Below are 15,529 nucleotides of genomic sequence, written 5' to 3' on the forward strand. Positions count from 1 at the left end.
AGCCTTCCTTTTGCTTTCTTGATTAAAATTAGGTTGTTATAATACAATGTGGGAGGCTTTTCCATCTGTCCCGCTTACTTGGTAAAGCATCTTTGACTATTACTAAATGGTTAATAAATATTTTAACTAAGTGGTTACTACTAAATTAAATACTACTCATCTTAAAACAATCTTAGCTCCATACCTAGTCTTGTAACAGTTTAACTTCTTGCTGCTGCAATTAACTGACAGCATGAAAATTTCAGCTCAGTCAGACCTCAAATTCCTAGCCCTTGTAGTTGTGGGGGAGGAAGGGAAATGTGCTTGAAAACGTGCTTTGAGAGGACCTTGAAATTTAAAGGGACAGAACAAAAAGCACATAAAAACCTGCTAAAAAGTTTAAAAAGAAACATCAGGATTTTTAAGATGTAGTCAGTATTTTGTGGGCTTGCTTGCGATCACCAGTATTTTTGGTCAGGATGTAGTGCATGCCCGGTGGAACAACTACGCAGCAAAAGAAAAACCAAGCAGGGAGTTTTCTCACATTGTCATTTGCCTCAAGCTGCCAAAACACGAGCATATTATGGCACATATCTATATATTTATTCTGCCAAATCTATACACTATTCACCATTACTCTTCCAGTTCTTGCTCTAGGTACACACATAGGTCATTAATTCTCCCTCTCTTCAGGAAGGAAACACTGCAGTGGACAATACAATAGCACTGCAGCAGAGTCTTAAAAGTACCGAAGTGGCTGAGTCAGTCTAGTACCTTCCCTCACCCACTCCTTACATTTTTTTCATAATTTCCAATGCTCCTTTCAATTTTAGTTTATTAAGAAACAAAAGTCCTCAGAAACATTAAGTTTAAATGAGAAAGGTAGTTACATTGGATTATCCTAGCAAAGTGACCCTGAATTAAAACTGCATTTCTAACTCCCCAACAACAGTGACTTGAAGTGGTAAGTTTAACAGCATCTTAATTGGAAAAAGATTCTTGCTAACCTGCCCCACCCCACACAAAACCAAAGCAGTTATTCCTGTTCCTGAAGGCCTGCCCAAACCATGGCACCAAAAAACTAAGGTTTTACTGTATCAAAATGTTACTGGGGACTTCTACCATCATACCACATGTACGATCTTTACCAGCAATTAAAGATTTTTCCTGCACTGGAAGATAAGATGTTTTCAGGCTCTTTCTGCCCTCATCTCTTTCAATGATGAGGGGACAAGCAACAGAGGAAAAGTCTGCTGACTGTGAAAACTGGAGCCTTCTTCCCCTCCAAGGGCATACTGAACTAGCCATTTACTTCCACAGCATCCTTGTAAGTGTGAAAAAAGGCAAGTCTTCCTCCAGAGACAGCTTCTCTTTAAGGAAGGCTTCCAATATTTCCCCTAACATTTCCCCTTTCTCCAGCTACTACAGAAGACCCGGAAAGAAGTAGCAAGATAATCTTTTCTCCAACAGTAAGCAATGATGTCCAGTAGATTAGTATCACAGTAGTAGTGATGTTTAGTAGATTTAGTTAACCCTTGTTCTTTATCAGCTACAACAGCCAAAAATGTAGTCTCTGCTGACATTAATCTACTGGGGAGAGATGTAGACTAGAGCTGTGTCCACCCTTGGCCTTTTGCATGGCTGCATACTAATTCAGGACAGGCTGCAAGAGTTATTAGATTGGCTTCAGGACCCAAGCGCTTGCCTCCCTCACTTTCATCATCCTGCTAATGGTAAAACCTATTCTGTACCACAAGGGACAGCAATACATTTATCATTTTGTGGACAATTCATTATTATTTTATTATATTTTTGTCTTTGAAGTATAGACCCCAGTATTTTGCTCCTCACCAGAACATGCCTGCCAGCTGGGTCAAGCAAGGAGGAAAAGCAACTTAAATCAGTATTTTTCATCGATAATCACCATTTCAGTTTGCTGCTGTCCAAAATCTTCAAGGAAATCTCTGCATCACTTTCCCTCTCGTGCAACTCTCCAGTCCTAGTTATAAAATCAGAAACTCTTCCCATGCAAGCATATCCTTTGGCTAAAAGGTATTGATAAAGAATCAAGTCCAGTCAAATCTATTGTATTTTCACCCCCTGCAATCCCAATTTACTTAGACAGGACAGCTGATGGAAGAGGGAGGTTAGCTCCCTTCCAGAAGGCTACAGGCAGGCCCAGGAAAGAGCACAGTTTATCTCTGTGTCTTGGGCATAACAGGCAGTGCAGCACCTACACCCCTCCAAACCATCATCTCCAGCCCCACGCTCTCATCTCACTCCCATTACCACCCTTAAATGCCAGATCAGGTATGGTGGCTTGTTCTAGCCAAATCTAAGCCCCTCAACATTTCAGGCAAGATCTGAAAAACATGAGCTTGTAGCCCTCCAGGAAGACATGCCATCAATAGGGAGAGTTTGGCAAAAGCTGGGAAAGGTCCTGACTTACTCTTAGTCTTATCACCACGCTCAGACTCTTGTTCTTACCTCTTTTATTTAGTGCAGTATCATCTGTTCAGAGGTGTAACTCCTTTTTCACTCCTCTTCCCTCCTTTGCCTGAGCACCCAGGAGCTTTTACATGTGCCCCACAGTGGAGGGAGGAACAGAAAATATGAAAAGGCCAGAGAAAAAGAGGTTGCATGCACTCATCAAACTGTTTCTTGGATAGCAAGAAGACACATGTACAAGCCTACGTCAAGTTACTACAACCTTTTTAAAGCTTACTGAAACAGTCCCCCTTCTGGCTGCAAAAAACTGCTGTGATCCTCAGAAGTACCGCAATCAATGATGTGCATTGTTTCACAGAGATATCACTTTGGGGCCTACCAATGCAAAATTTAATGTCAGTTATACTGACACCAAATACTAGCTCCATGGATGAAAAAAAGGAGTACAAAGCATCAGCCAGTGCATCCTGCCAGAAAACCCTGATGAGCAAAACACAACAGAGCACAGGCATTAGGTATCACTCAAATGGCCCTCAAATAGGAGCAGTATTTGGTACAACTGTCTGATGCTGAGTTAATTAGCCCTGCTGCAAGGCAGAACACATTACCTCCAGCTTGGGGCTATCACAGGGTTGCTATGCCACCCTTGAGATCCGAGCTAATATTTTGGCTCAGATTATCACAGTGCAATGTGGATCCCTGGCACCAGCTCAAGGTGACAGTATGTTCCATTGCATGGTGTAGACACACAATTAAAACTGCAAGCGTAAAAGAAATAGCTGGTTTGATATTTCTCAGCTGGTGAATGTTGGTTTTAATTATTTTTCCCCTCCAAGATAGAAAACAATATTCCCTAATGTTCCAAAATGGCTCAGGGCTCATTCCAACAAGGGACACACTTTTTGTAGCACAGTTAAACACTGCTAACTTGAGTTTAAAAGTCAGCCCTGGGTAGATCCAAATCCAATTTGTGGCTTTGAGGGGAAGAGGAACAATAACAACTGCTGGATTCTCATCTAACTGGTGCTTTCTAAGTATCACAGATTTCCAGAAACGTTGCCTATAATTACAATAAAGAATAAGATCAAATCTACAGCCTTAGGCTCTTGCCTGCTTTTGTGCCTTGAGATGAAGACTAGAAGGCAGTGGCCAATTCATGTCAAGGTGTACAGAAGTTGCCAACAGACATTTCCATATGCTTTCCCTGTCCTGTCCCTCCACAGACCTCCCCCCAACACACTTCACTTCCCCCCCTCCCCCGCCCCCTTTTCTTTCTTCCTTCAGGATACTTTAACACAGCCAAGCAGTTATTGCCATGCCTAGCAGCCATCATGATGCAGTGCAGTACAAAAACAACTACTTCAGGTTTTGGTCAAAAGCTAACCTGTGCATGCAAGTCCAAAGCAAGTATGAGCTGAGCACAAATAGCTCTGCTTCCTCAACTCCCAAAGCTTTAATCAAAGCAAACACCACAAATCCAGCTCTAACTACACCTTAAAAAAAAACACAACAACCCCCCCCCCCCAAACAATCACAAATTCAGTAACACAGCCTTAGCTGAAAGATTTCTTCCAGCCGTGTTGTACTCTCCCAGATTAACCTTTAAAGCTTTAGCCAGCCTAAGCTAGGCTGCTATTTATGTATTACACATCATAGGTGTCGGTATAATACATGATAGAACAAAATACACAGAGAATGCGTGCTCCTCCTGCTTACTGTGGTGACAACACTGTTCCTTCTCAGCCTGTTTCCTCTCTCTCCCTTCATCTCTTCTTCCAGAAAGGCTAGAATACAAACAAGCCATGCAACATGTTCTGGGGGTCACAGTTCAAATCAATTTCTCCTCTTAGCTTGACTTGCATAACTGAAAAAGTTTGTCAACTTGAGCTGCTCTTCCTGAAGGAATAGAGCATCATGGTTTTAAGTTGTTTTGCTTCTTCACCTCCTTTTAAACTACAAAGATGACAGGCATACTACACAATGCTTCAGAACACAGAAAATCATTAATAGAAAGACATACATCCCACTACAACATTAGTTACTCATTCACACCCGCTGTTCTTTGTCCATGAATGCTGCAGAGTCAGAGGCTCGAGATCAAATGAACAATCTTTCTTAGGTTTCCCAGAGAGAGAGAAGATGGAAAAAAGTAGAATGTGAAAAGACTGGGAAAAGCCACATGAGTCAGGTTTCAAAACAGTTCAGTTACAAACTTCATCAGCTGACCAGTTTTTTTCCCCCAGAAACCATCATCAATCTAAATAAATAAACATCCAACCAGAGAATTTTATCTGTATTATGCATGCACATATTGCATTAAGTTCACCTTAAAACAAGACACACTTTGTCTTCTAATAATGCCTAGGGTATCTAAAACATCCAGCTCTGGCTGATTTGGAGCTAGTGATTTAACCTCAGCTCTCAGAAAAATGGCTGGAAATTACAAAACTAAATCTACCAGTCAGCTTGGGGAAAATAAAGAATAACCTCAACCCTAGGCTAAAATAAATCACAAAAAAAAAAACCCAAACCAAAAAACACTCACAAGCAACATCAGGGCTCTCAAGGGCAGAGAGAATCATGTGGAACTCAACCAAAAAAAAAAAGATAACAAAGAGGGCTAATTTACTTGCTTCACTACCAGCACCTGGAGAATTAAATGGTCCCCATCTACACCAAGTCCCAAGTAAATCAGACTAATTTCTCACTTAGTTATAACAGTATAAATCCTGATCTGTCCTGGTGTCAGAATCTGTCCCTAAAGAGACACAGGTGCTTTTTGTATGACTAGTTTTCACAGTAGCATTTGCAAGCCCCAGTCACAATTAAGTCCAAATACACGTGGACTGCCATCATCCGATGCCACAGCTCTTTTTACTGGAATTTTTAGTCTCCTTATTTTAAAAAGCAACAAGTTACATTATGCAGGTTTGTGTGGATTAAGAGACCCAGCAAATAGGTATGAACATGCTCCTACCAGTATACAAAACGAACAGTTTAATTTTCATTTAAATAACATGCAAAGCATGTCTGTAGTCAGAGCCCCAAACATATTATGTTCAGTGATTTTTGCTGTTGTTCCCTATCTTGTCTCAACTACTAAAAAAACAAACCCACAACAAAACCACCCCCCCCAAATCCCCAGCTGTTTGAGATGGAATTTACCCCAACAGCAGATTCTGCAAGTCAATCTGCTGCGATGCTTGTATGCTAATGGAGAGCTCTGGGATTCTCAGGAATGCAGCAAAACAAGTCAGTGAAAAGTGTAAAGCTAAATTAATTCAGGGAGGGAGGAAAATGGAGATAAGTGGTAGCACTTACCCCACACTACTACTAAGTCTTGGAAGTTTCCCAGGGCAGCAATCCTGCCAGCTCAGGAGAAAGCTGCAGGACACCAACACTTTGAGCAGCTTCTCTGATAACATTAATGCCTTACACTTCCAGTGCTCTCAATTCAGCATTGCAATGAAAACACTCACACTGTCTTGAAAATTAATCCAAATACAAACCTTAACTGCTAACTACTGTAAGAAAGCTAAACTCAAACTGACAGTGCCAAACTGGAAAAGCTCAAATATTGTAAATATTACGGCTATTTTCAAAAGCCTTCTTTATATGTAGCTTAGTTTTCTGAGCACTAAAGCTCAAAAAATATTATTTACAACAACAACAAAAGGTGCAAGAAGAAAAGCTCTAATGAGCAACTTCATAACTATGACAATGCTTTGTGGACATAAAGTGGTTTTGAGCTAACAAAGAACTGTTGTACAGGTTGCAGCAGAGCCTGTATCTGATCCCCTAAAGGCTTCTAGTGCTTTGTTTCATTTTTTAAACGTGAATACAGGAAAAACTACCACATACAATATCCAAACAGTACTTATCCTGAGGATTTTGAGCGCTATGAGATACGTAGCATAGTTGAAAAATGTAGTCCTGAAGAACACTTAACACACCACGTAAAGTCCTAACTGACGCCTTTTCTGAAGGGGAAAGGTTGCCAGTAAGTCTACATGTGTTTTAAAAAAGAGAGAGAGAGAGAGAGAGAGATTTGTAAGGTAATGAGCTTTCCAAGGAGAACAAAGATGTAGGTGTATCTGACTTCAGCATTCAGAGTATCATTAATTGTGTGTTTCCTTGGACAAAGCTTAAATCAAATTCACAATAAAAACCCAGGACAAAGGAGCAGGCTAAAAGACAAACCCAGAACAGGAATTCTTCATATAGCAATTGTTAGTTGCTGTAAGGGAACTCATCTCCTTATGGAAAAGTTTGCACAAGTTCATTTACATATTTCTGTGTCTACAGAGCTATAAAATGACACTACAAAACCCCATATTGCAGTGCTAACTTCTAGTGGGTATTCATCCTATAGTGGAGTTCCTAGCCCTGAATTATGCACCTTAGTTTCCTTACCTATACATGAGGAAAGCTAATTATCTCTGATGGTAATCTTCAATTGCCATCTGTCTGGGAGGAAAGCTGCCTAAATTAGTCAGTAGGGAATGCTGGGAAAGCTTATATGCTTTTCTCAGCGCTACACAGAGACGCCCATTTAGGACTTTCAGATTTCAGACCTTAATCCTCACTGAAAGTTAAACACAACACATCTCCTCCCCAAAACTGAAAATTGATATATCAATGTTTTGGGGTTTTTTTGTTTGGTTGGTTTTTTGAAAAGGACAGTCACCCCTAAAACTGAGGGGAGTCGATGGTGCATTTCACCCCACCCACCCTCTTTCAGTCTCACAGCACTCCTGCTGGGATTGCCCCGTAGTGGCTAAAATGCCCACGAGTCCAGCTGAGAGCCAGGAGGTGCGCGGGCAGCTGGGCAGCCTTCCTGCCGTGGGTAGATTGCAGACACACAGCCATGTCCCTGCTGCAGGGATGGCTTCACACAGGACCTTCTGCTGCATACCATCAGCTCCCTCCCTCAGTTTGATTTGTTACTTCCTAAGCCAAGTCTGGTTTGCTGTTGGTGTAACAGAGTGTCCATTTTTGCTGTTTGATTCTCTCTTTCAACAGTCCTCAAATGCTACAGCAAAATGAACAGGAGTTTCTTCAAGTCTGTAGTATTTTTAAACAGATTAGCTGCCCTCCCCTACACGATCTCTGCTGAGCTCCAGATTTGCCCAAGGCTGTATGTGGGAGTATCTCCTCTGAAGATAAGAGAGTAATGCCCTCTGAAGATAACAGAGTAACGGGTAAGCCCCAAGACAACACAGGGTTCACCTCCCCATGAGTCACAGCAGGGCGATGGACTTCTTTTGTGGCACAGATCTGCTGTTCCATGACCAAACTGGCCCATGCTGCAGCAGGGATAAAACATGAAGTCCGATATTTGCTTCAGATAAAACTGGAAGTCCTCTAGAGCAAGACACACTGTAAGCGGGACCTGCTGTATTGCCTACTGACATCTCTTCCTTGGTACCCTGACCACACCAAATTCAGCTCAGCCTCCAGCATCACTGTGTCTTATCAGGTTGCTAATCATGCCACAGACGACGCAGAACTCCATTAGAGCATGAAATGCAGTACAATAAAAGGCTTTTTGTTCTATCGCATGTGTTCTTAGCATGAAATGAGGTTTATGCAATCATACCCTGTATGCATGCGTGCATATCCTTTCTTTCCCTGTAGAACTTTTGAACCCCTTTGGCTAATTTCAGTCAAATTTGACAGGAGATTAGGAACTTAAAGTGTGTGAGACCTCCACAGGTTTTGCAAAAATAAACAGGCAGCTGGGTAGAACAAAGAAACCCCATAAGCTCATCTTTCATTAAAGATCAGAAAGTCATCAAAAACCTGGTTTCATTTTATCTGCTCGTCACACAATTGCGTGGCAGAGATGCTATAAGATCCTCCGGACATTAAAAAAAAAAGTGCTAAAATTTGAAAAGCCTTGCACAAACATATAAGTGTCCAAATTTCCCAGAACTGTTGTCTGAAGTTAAACATTTCACATATCCTTTTCAGTCACTTGATAGACAGTGTTAGCTGACTTCAGTCAACACAGCTTCGAAAAAAATCACTCTGACACCAGCCAGTATTTATTACAGGAAATACTCTCTGTGAAATCTGAAGAATGAGATGCATATTCTATTTCACTTCACCATTCTTTCCAGAAAGCTCTGAACAACATTCTCAATTTAGATTAGAAATCTTTAAACTAATACAAAACCTAAGGTTTGAGGCTAAACCATCTAAGAACTGATGTCCCAAGTTGAAAACAAATTAAGGCGTGCCATTAGCACAGAAGAAAAAAAGGAATGAAAATAGCTATTCCATTCAAATTGCTCCATTGAAAATGAAGTAACAGTATTTCCTTAACAAGTTTTGCAAAAAAAGGCAGTCAACCTTGAGAAACTGTACAAATGGTATTTACACTGACCAGTATTTTAACCATCTGGCTACTCAAACCCCAGTTTACACACCTGGCCTGTGCTCCACCACACAAATTGAGCAACACAGGCACAAGAAATGCTCTGCTATGGCAGACCAATGTCCATCTTTCCCACTAGCCTGCCTCCAGCAGTTGACAGAGGGAGATGCTATTTAGGGATAGCACACTGTGAACATTTTGTGGTTCCTTCTCCTTGCAGCACCTACAATTGTTTAGTACAGGAGTTGAAGTGTAACTTCCCTGCCTACTCCTTTTAGCATCCTTTTATGGACCTGCCAACATCTACACCTGGGAACCAGGGCAGAAAAAAACAACAGGAAACCCACCAAAGGAGACTGAAGTGGTACTACTATGTCAGAGTTGCTGAACCACAGGGCACTTCACAGCAGACACAGTCCTGAGGACCTCAAATTTTGAGAATGGGGAATTAAAACCGCCACAGGTGATTATAAAATTGGGGGGTGAAGGATAGGCTTATATAGCCTTCCAGATTCTCAGCTGAGGCAAGTAACTGTCACCCTGTCTCATTAGATATTGCAAAACATTTGGGCAATCAGAGCTAGCTGTAATTTTCCCTAAACTGTTTCCAGCAAAAACCAGGCTTTTGCCAACTAACCAAATGAGAAGGCAGTAACTTGTCTGCACAAGGGGCATGATCAAGACTAGCTACCACATGCTAGCAAGCCTTGTATGAGTTCACCAATATGGACAAATCCCAACTTGCTCTGGTGCTTCAAGTGGATTTAATATTATTGCTCCATTTAATCTTGTGCAAATGTTATGTTCAAACAAACCCTACAGGGTATCTCCCATCTACACCACTAACCCTCCTCCTGGTCTCAATCCCACACATTGACTTCAGACTACCTGAAGCACTGTGAAGATCAAGGTGATAGTGTTTCCAGGGTGCTCAGGTGTGACACTGGTGGAGGATGTAGAAAGGCAGGTTCAAGAACAGGAAATATCTATTTTTGACTGCCAAAAAATGAATAAGGTCGTGGTTTCATTCAGCAACAACAGCTCTTAAGCAGCAAGCGCCTTCCTCTCTCCTCACTGCAGGGAGGAAAACCCACAAGTTCCTTCCCCTGCACGGTCCGCTCTGTTAAGCTAGGGTGCTTGTATGGTCCTTTTCCTAAACAGATAATTTCCCACACACAGGTCATCATGTAGTCAAAACTGTGTCAGCACAACACACCTGCAAAACTTAGCTGCCCAAGAGGGGGCTAAGTAAACGAACAATTACACTGGAAAAAAGAAAAAAGAAAATGGCAAAAACACAACTTCAATTCCTTTCTTACCCTTGGAAAGGGACTCCTCCTCCTCCTCCATCCCATAATGCAATATCATTTGTATTTTATAGACATGCACATATTTTATACTGACTATTAAATGGCCATTACATATGCGTATTTCCTCCACCTATCTCTGCTAAGGCTCTGGGTACGCCCATAACACGCCCCTTAGACCGTTCTCATTTCACTGCTGGCCAGAGGACTCCAAAAAGCAGTAGTGAAAGGAAGCAGCGACCAGCTACTACTGCGCTGCCAAAAGCATCGGTCTACAGATCCAGTCTAACAAAGAGCTCTTCTGAGCTCTGCAGCAGCTGATCCTTATTTTAGTGTTTTCGACCTGTACTCAGAAGGGTTAGAAACTGTTCTTTTAGAAGTGAGTTGAAATCCGTGGAAGTCTGACTGCTAGCCACCCACCTCACAAATAAAATTTCCTACTAGCTAGTGGCCCAAAAGAAAGCAATATTCCTACTAGGGGACTGGAAACTTGCACTGTAAATCAACAGATTTTAAGAAGAGCTTCAGTGATTAAGTCTGAACTTCATTTCATTCCTGCCTGCTCTTAAAACCAGTTCCTTGATTACTCCATTCCTGCCCTCCTAACAGGAGGGAGGATCAGCTTTGTGGCTCCTCAAGTTTTCCAGCCTTCCCTTCCCAGTCAGGGAAACTGGGGGCTATTCAAGTTTTTGCTTTGCTCCTCCTGGCTCCGCGCTAGCACAACGTACTCCAGCTTTACTGCTGCTGCAGGGGCTGGGAGCAGAGGCAACACATAACAGTTACATGCAAACTTTGGGTATTACCTGGGGAGTGCTTAAACTTTGCTCACTTTGTTGCAGTGCTGTAAAGGGTCTTCCTCTTGAGGTATCAAGGCTTCACTTTTGCCTTCAAGACCAAAGAATGACCAACATTGAACACTCAAGAGCCACCCCACCTAAACAAAATGAACTTTAAAAGGACACGATATTTTAAGATAGGTACCGAACATAGCAACAAGCACTATGACAAAGTATTTTACCACATTCTGCACCTACATTTGTTCAACACATTTTTCAAAAGGTAGTCATACCACGTGCAAGCCACATGTTCCCTATTTTTGCTTCAGAGCACACAGTAGCTAACGCTGCCCATCACTTTTCAACCTTTCTGTACAAATAGCAGCTATTGATATCAGTGGTTAATACGCTGAACTGCAAAGTGAGAGCAGATTAGTTTCCACACACTACTGAAAGGTGACTTGTAAAGGAAACAACAGCTTGCACATCTCATTTTCCTCCCAACCTCAATACACATCAAGAAGAGCTAAGGTTTTAGCTTCTTCTATAGCACGATGATAAAGATTTAACACTTCAAGAAGTTCACACACCAAATAATTAGATAAATAAAATCAGTTTTATTTTCATTTCCCTTGAAGACTATGAATAGGTACAGAAGTAGTCATACATAACATACCAAAAATGGAAGTAGAAGAAACTGGATTAATGGGAAGTTCAGGGTTTTTTTATTCTGCTACAAAGCTCTTGGTATTTTGAGTAAATGGGTGGTAGAAAAGAGACCCTGAAAAAGAAAAAACCCTGGACACTCAGTTAGCCCATAAATTAATTTCCCAGTATTATTTACTAGCTTGTCTGTAAGGCTAGAGAAATTGATAAACAAATTATTCAGATGGATGACAAATTAGTTGTCATAAGCTTGATAAATTAAACTCCTCTTAAATGCAGTGGACATTTCAACTGATTTAGCTAAAGCAGGGCAAACATCTATAAGGAAAGATGCCTGTAAAAAGAGATATTTCAAGTAATCTTGAGCCCATTCCTAAAATGCACTTAACTAGGGAGCCACAGCAGAGTATCTCACATCATATACACAGTAAAAACAACCTTTCATGCTTATAAGTAAAATAACCTTAAGGTACAAAGACAAACAAACTAAGATCCTGTGCTACAGCTCAAGCTGTGCTGTGGAAGAAAAAAATAAGAGCCTTTCCTCACAAGCCCCTTTGAGTCAATCGTGCAGACCACCTCATGGAGACTCTCAGTGGTCTTGCAAGTTGTATCTTCAAATGACCCATCTGACTGCATCCTCTTCTAGGCCAAAACAGTTGAACCAACCCTCAGCAGCATATGAAGCAACACACAAGAAGCAGAAAACTATAAATCAACCAAAGCAGGTTTATGAGAACTTTCCCAAGCCCATCTTGGGAGGATGGATCAAACCTTTACTGAAAGGCACCAATCATGGCGTGCCCAGAAACTAACAATGAAAAAAAGCCCAGGATAAAAGCGTTAATGGTACAAAGAAGCTATCATAAGAAAGACTATTCCCACTCCCTGCCTCCTTCTATCCAAAAATGAAAGAAAACACAAAGAAGAAAGCAATCATCCAAAATCCTCTAGAACTGTCTCTGCCTTTAAGCTTTCAAACATCTGAAGAGGTGGTGAAGGAGAAGCACCTCAAGCGCTTGCCACTGCGAATAAGACCCGTCACCATGCCAGCTGCTGTATTTCCCTCCTCAGTGAGGCAACTCCCCTGCGTAATTGCTAAAGCCATTATTTAGCAGCACACACAGTACATATCAAAGTAACGTCTTGCCAATCACCTTGTCTAGCCAAAACACCATAACTCACCTATTTCCCCACTTCTGTACAACTTAGGACTCAGGCACTTGTGATCTTCCTGCCACCTTTCAGGTTTTGTGGTCCTGCCTACACACTCTGCAGCTGCTCCCATGGGCACTTCCCCAACAGTCAGTTGCTTCCACAGAGAAACTTTCCTCCTGGTTTTTAACAGGCATATTTGGACAGTGGGAGTCTCTTGAGTCTCAGGGGATGATTCATACATCCCACAAGCAGGAGAGGTCTCCTAAAGCCAAGACCACCCTCCAGGAGACCATGGGACTTACCCACCTTTAATACTGCTGCTTTAATAAACAGCCATAAGCTTAAAGAGTAACTTAATTGACTCTGCTTCAGTTCAGCAGAGACAAACATACTGAAGAAGCAGGTACTGCATCAAGCTGGAATGAAAAGATCCATAGATTTGATTCATGTAGGTGGGAAGAAAAACAATAATACAGCTGGTACAATCTTACAGATGGAAGGTAAGTTCTTTTAGTTTCAGAAGTAGCACTTCTGTATAACATTTTTACACAGTTGAGCTGCAATAGAACTGCCAGGTTAAAACAAGTAATCTCATCCCATCGCAAAGTTTGTCCTTTCTGAAGTTTTGCAACAACATAGTATGTAAGACTAGCTCGGCATAAAGTGGGTGAAGAGACACAAAAACTGAAGAAACCTGGACAGAAAGTTTCAGTCAGGTAAAGGAGCACCAACAGCCACAAATCCCAATAGATCAGTTGTTCATTTCACTGGAAATTTCAATTTGAGGGACAGCTGGGCTGATCTCACAGCTTGCAATGACTAAAACCGAAACACAACCCCCACTGCCAAATAATGATCCAAAGACTTTTAAAAAAAGCAGAGAACACAAAACTTCCAGGGCTTGTTTCTTCCCTAGACTACAAGTAATGGACTTGCATAGCCTAAGGCGGTCTACTCGCAGAGCCATTGTTCCTTCCCCTGCGCCTTCGGCATTTCCAAGGGGCAGTCCCTCCCTTTCGGTACGCCCGCCTAAAGCAGTCCTTTGGCGGAACCCGCCTGACCGGCAGCCATGGCAACACGGTGGGATTACCAGATCCAAGCAGTTTAGCAGAAACCATGAATCTCCCCTCAAATTTTATTTACCGACCGCCGCCCTCTCGGCCGGGAGGCTCCCCCCGCGCGGGGCTGTCCCGCCGGCATGAGCCCGCTTTCCCCGCTGCCTTGCCCTGCCCCGCCCCGCGCAGCTCCGGAGCCCCCGGCCGGCGCCGCGCCGCTCCCCTACCGCCCGCCGGGCCCCGCCGCCCCTTATCTCGCCCCCCGCGACTCACCGCCCGCGGGAGGGCCCCGAGGCGGCTCTGGGCGGCGGCAGCATGCGGCCCGGCGCGGCAGCTGGCTGCCGGGCTGGGGACGGCTCCGGCTCCGCTTGCCGCCCCGGCCCAGGAGCGGGGCTGCTCCGGGAGGCCGGGGAGAGGCGAGCAGCTCCCCCGCCCCGCGGCCGGCAGGGGCCGCCGGGGGAACGGGGACGGCCCCTTCCCTGACGCCCCCTTCCCTCACGGCCCCCGGCCCGCCTACCCGGCTGGGCGGCGGCGCTTGGCAGCCCGCAGGATCCCCCCCCCACCCCCCCCACCGCGGCGCCGGGCAGGCGCTTCCTCCCGCGGAGAGAAGCCCCGCTCCCCGCGGCTGCCCCCGGGGGGGGCCCTTCTGCGGCCGCGGGCGAGACGCGGCCCCGGGCAGCGCCTCAGCCCGGCCTCTCCCTCGGCGCAGGCGGTCCCCAGCGGCGGCCGCCCGTGCGCGGCACCAAGCGCATCCAAATGCCGGCGGCGCTTCGGCTTCTGTCAGGCTCATCCCTACCGGTAACCGGGTCCCTGCTACGCCGCGATGTTAATTTTTACCGGGAAGTTCCCAGGAACCCATCTCACCAGCTCTCAAGCCGATTAAAATCGTATTCTCTTCGCAGAAGGCTTGTAGAGGCAGGCTTCATCCCTCTGGAAATTCAATTAATTCCTTGAACGCTTTCACCGAGGAACACGCTGATGTATCGGAACAGCCTTTGAATATGCGGCAATTTACGCTGAATAGCCATGTTGTTGGCAGCTGCTGCCATCAGTACTTACCTGAAGGAGGTTTTCGGGTTGCAAGCATGCATAGACTCTACATGAGGTTAGCTGGAAGCTTTTCCGTCTGAAATAGCGCAAGAGGCGTGGTGAGATGTCTCACGTCAGAAACGCCGGCAAACTCGGGAACAAGCACTTTGAGCATACCCGGTCCTACGGGTTCAGGCACCATCCACAAGATCCTCTCAGCCTATGCAGCAGCTTACAGAGCTAGCTACGCTTTATAAAGCCGGGGTATTCACTTACCAGCTGTCAACAGATCAGATATTTTATCTTTCAGTCACGCAAGACAAGAGAACAGAACTTGTCGCTTCTTATCAGGGCCGTGCAGGCTGTTGTCAGCAGCCTCTCGGTAGCTTCAGCCTTATTCCCGAAACCGTGGCAATTACGATAAGGATAGAGGAAGGCTGAGACCCATCTGCAAGAGAAAACGTAAAAGGAAGCACGTTGTGTGTTCGGACACAGATGTTATTTAGCTCGAGTCTGCTGAAATTCCCCCTCGGTTTATACCAAAGCCTTCCACGGGGAGGAGAGATTCGCGTGAAGAAAGCTAAAGCGCTGCTTCGTCTCCCCCCAGTAATGAGTGTATCTTCTGACTGACTTTCAGCTGGAGCCGGGGTCACTGTTCCTCTTCTTCCCCCTCCCCCGGGCCGGCGGTTCAGCCGAGGGCCGGAGCCTCCTCCCGCCCCGACAGCCCGGGGG

At 44.2% G+C, this 15,529-nt stretch overlaps 1 protein-coding gene across 6 annotated transcripts in view; it reads right to left on the bottom strand.

Moving 5' to 3' along the window:
- ST3GAL6 (ST3 beta-galactoside alpha-2,3-sialyltransferase 6) overlaps positions 1-15,503 on the bottom strand; it is a 41,732-nt gene extending 26,229 nt beyond the window's left edge. Inside the window, exons 1-2 of one of the 6 annotated variants that reach the window (XM_069785713.1) lie at positions 15,338-15,503; positions 14,828-15,245 (exon numbers count right to left, since the gene is read on the bottom strand). In XM_069785713.1, the coding sequence (XP_069641814.1) occupies positions 14,828-14,855 (28 nt within the window). In that variant the 5' untranslated portion in view covers positions 14,856-15,245; positions 15,338-15,503. Of the gene's footprint in view, positions 1-1,903; positions 2,025-2,466; positions 2,750-12,740; positions 13,916-14,041; positions 14,176-14,632 lie in introns of those variants that run through there. The other 5 variants (XM_069785716.1, XM_069785715.1, XM_069785714.1 and 2 more) reach the window with 5 other exon arrangements.
- Between the last annotated feature and the right edge of the window lie 26 nt (positions 15,504-15,529).

Source organism: Haliaeetus albicilla, chromosome 6, assembly GCF_947461875.1.
Source record: "Haliaeetus albicilla chromosome 6, bHalAlb1.1, whole genome shotgun sequence".
In the NCBI taxonomy this organism is placed as follows: domain Eukaryota; kingdom Metazoa; phylum Chordata; class Aves; order Accipitriformes; family Accipitridae; genus Haliaeetus; species Haliaeetus albicilla.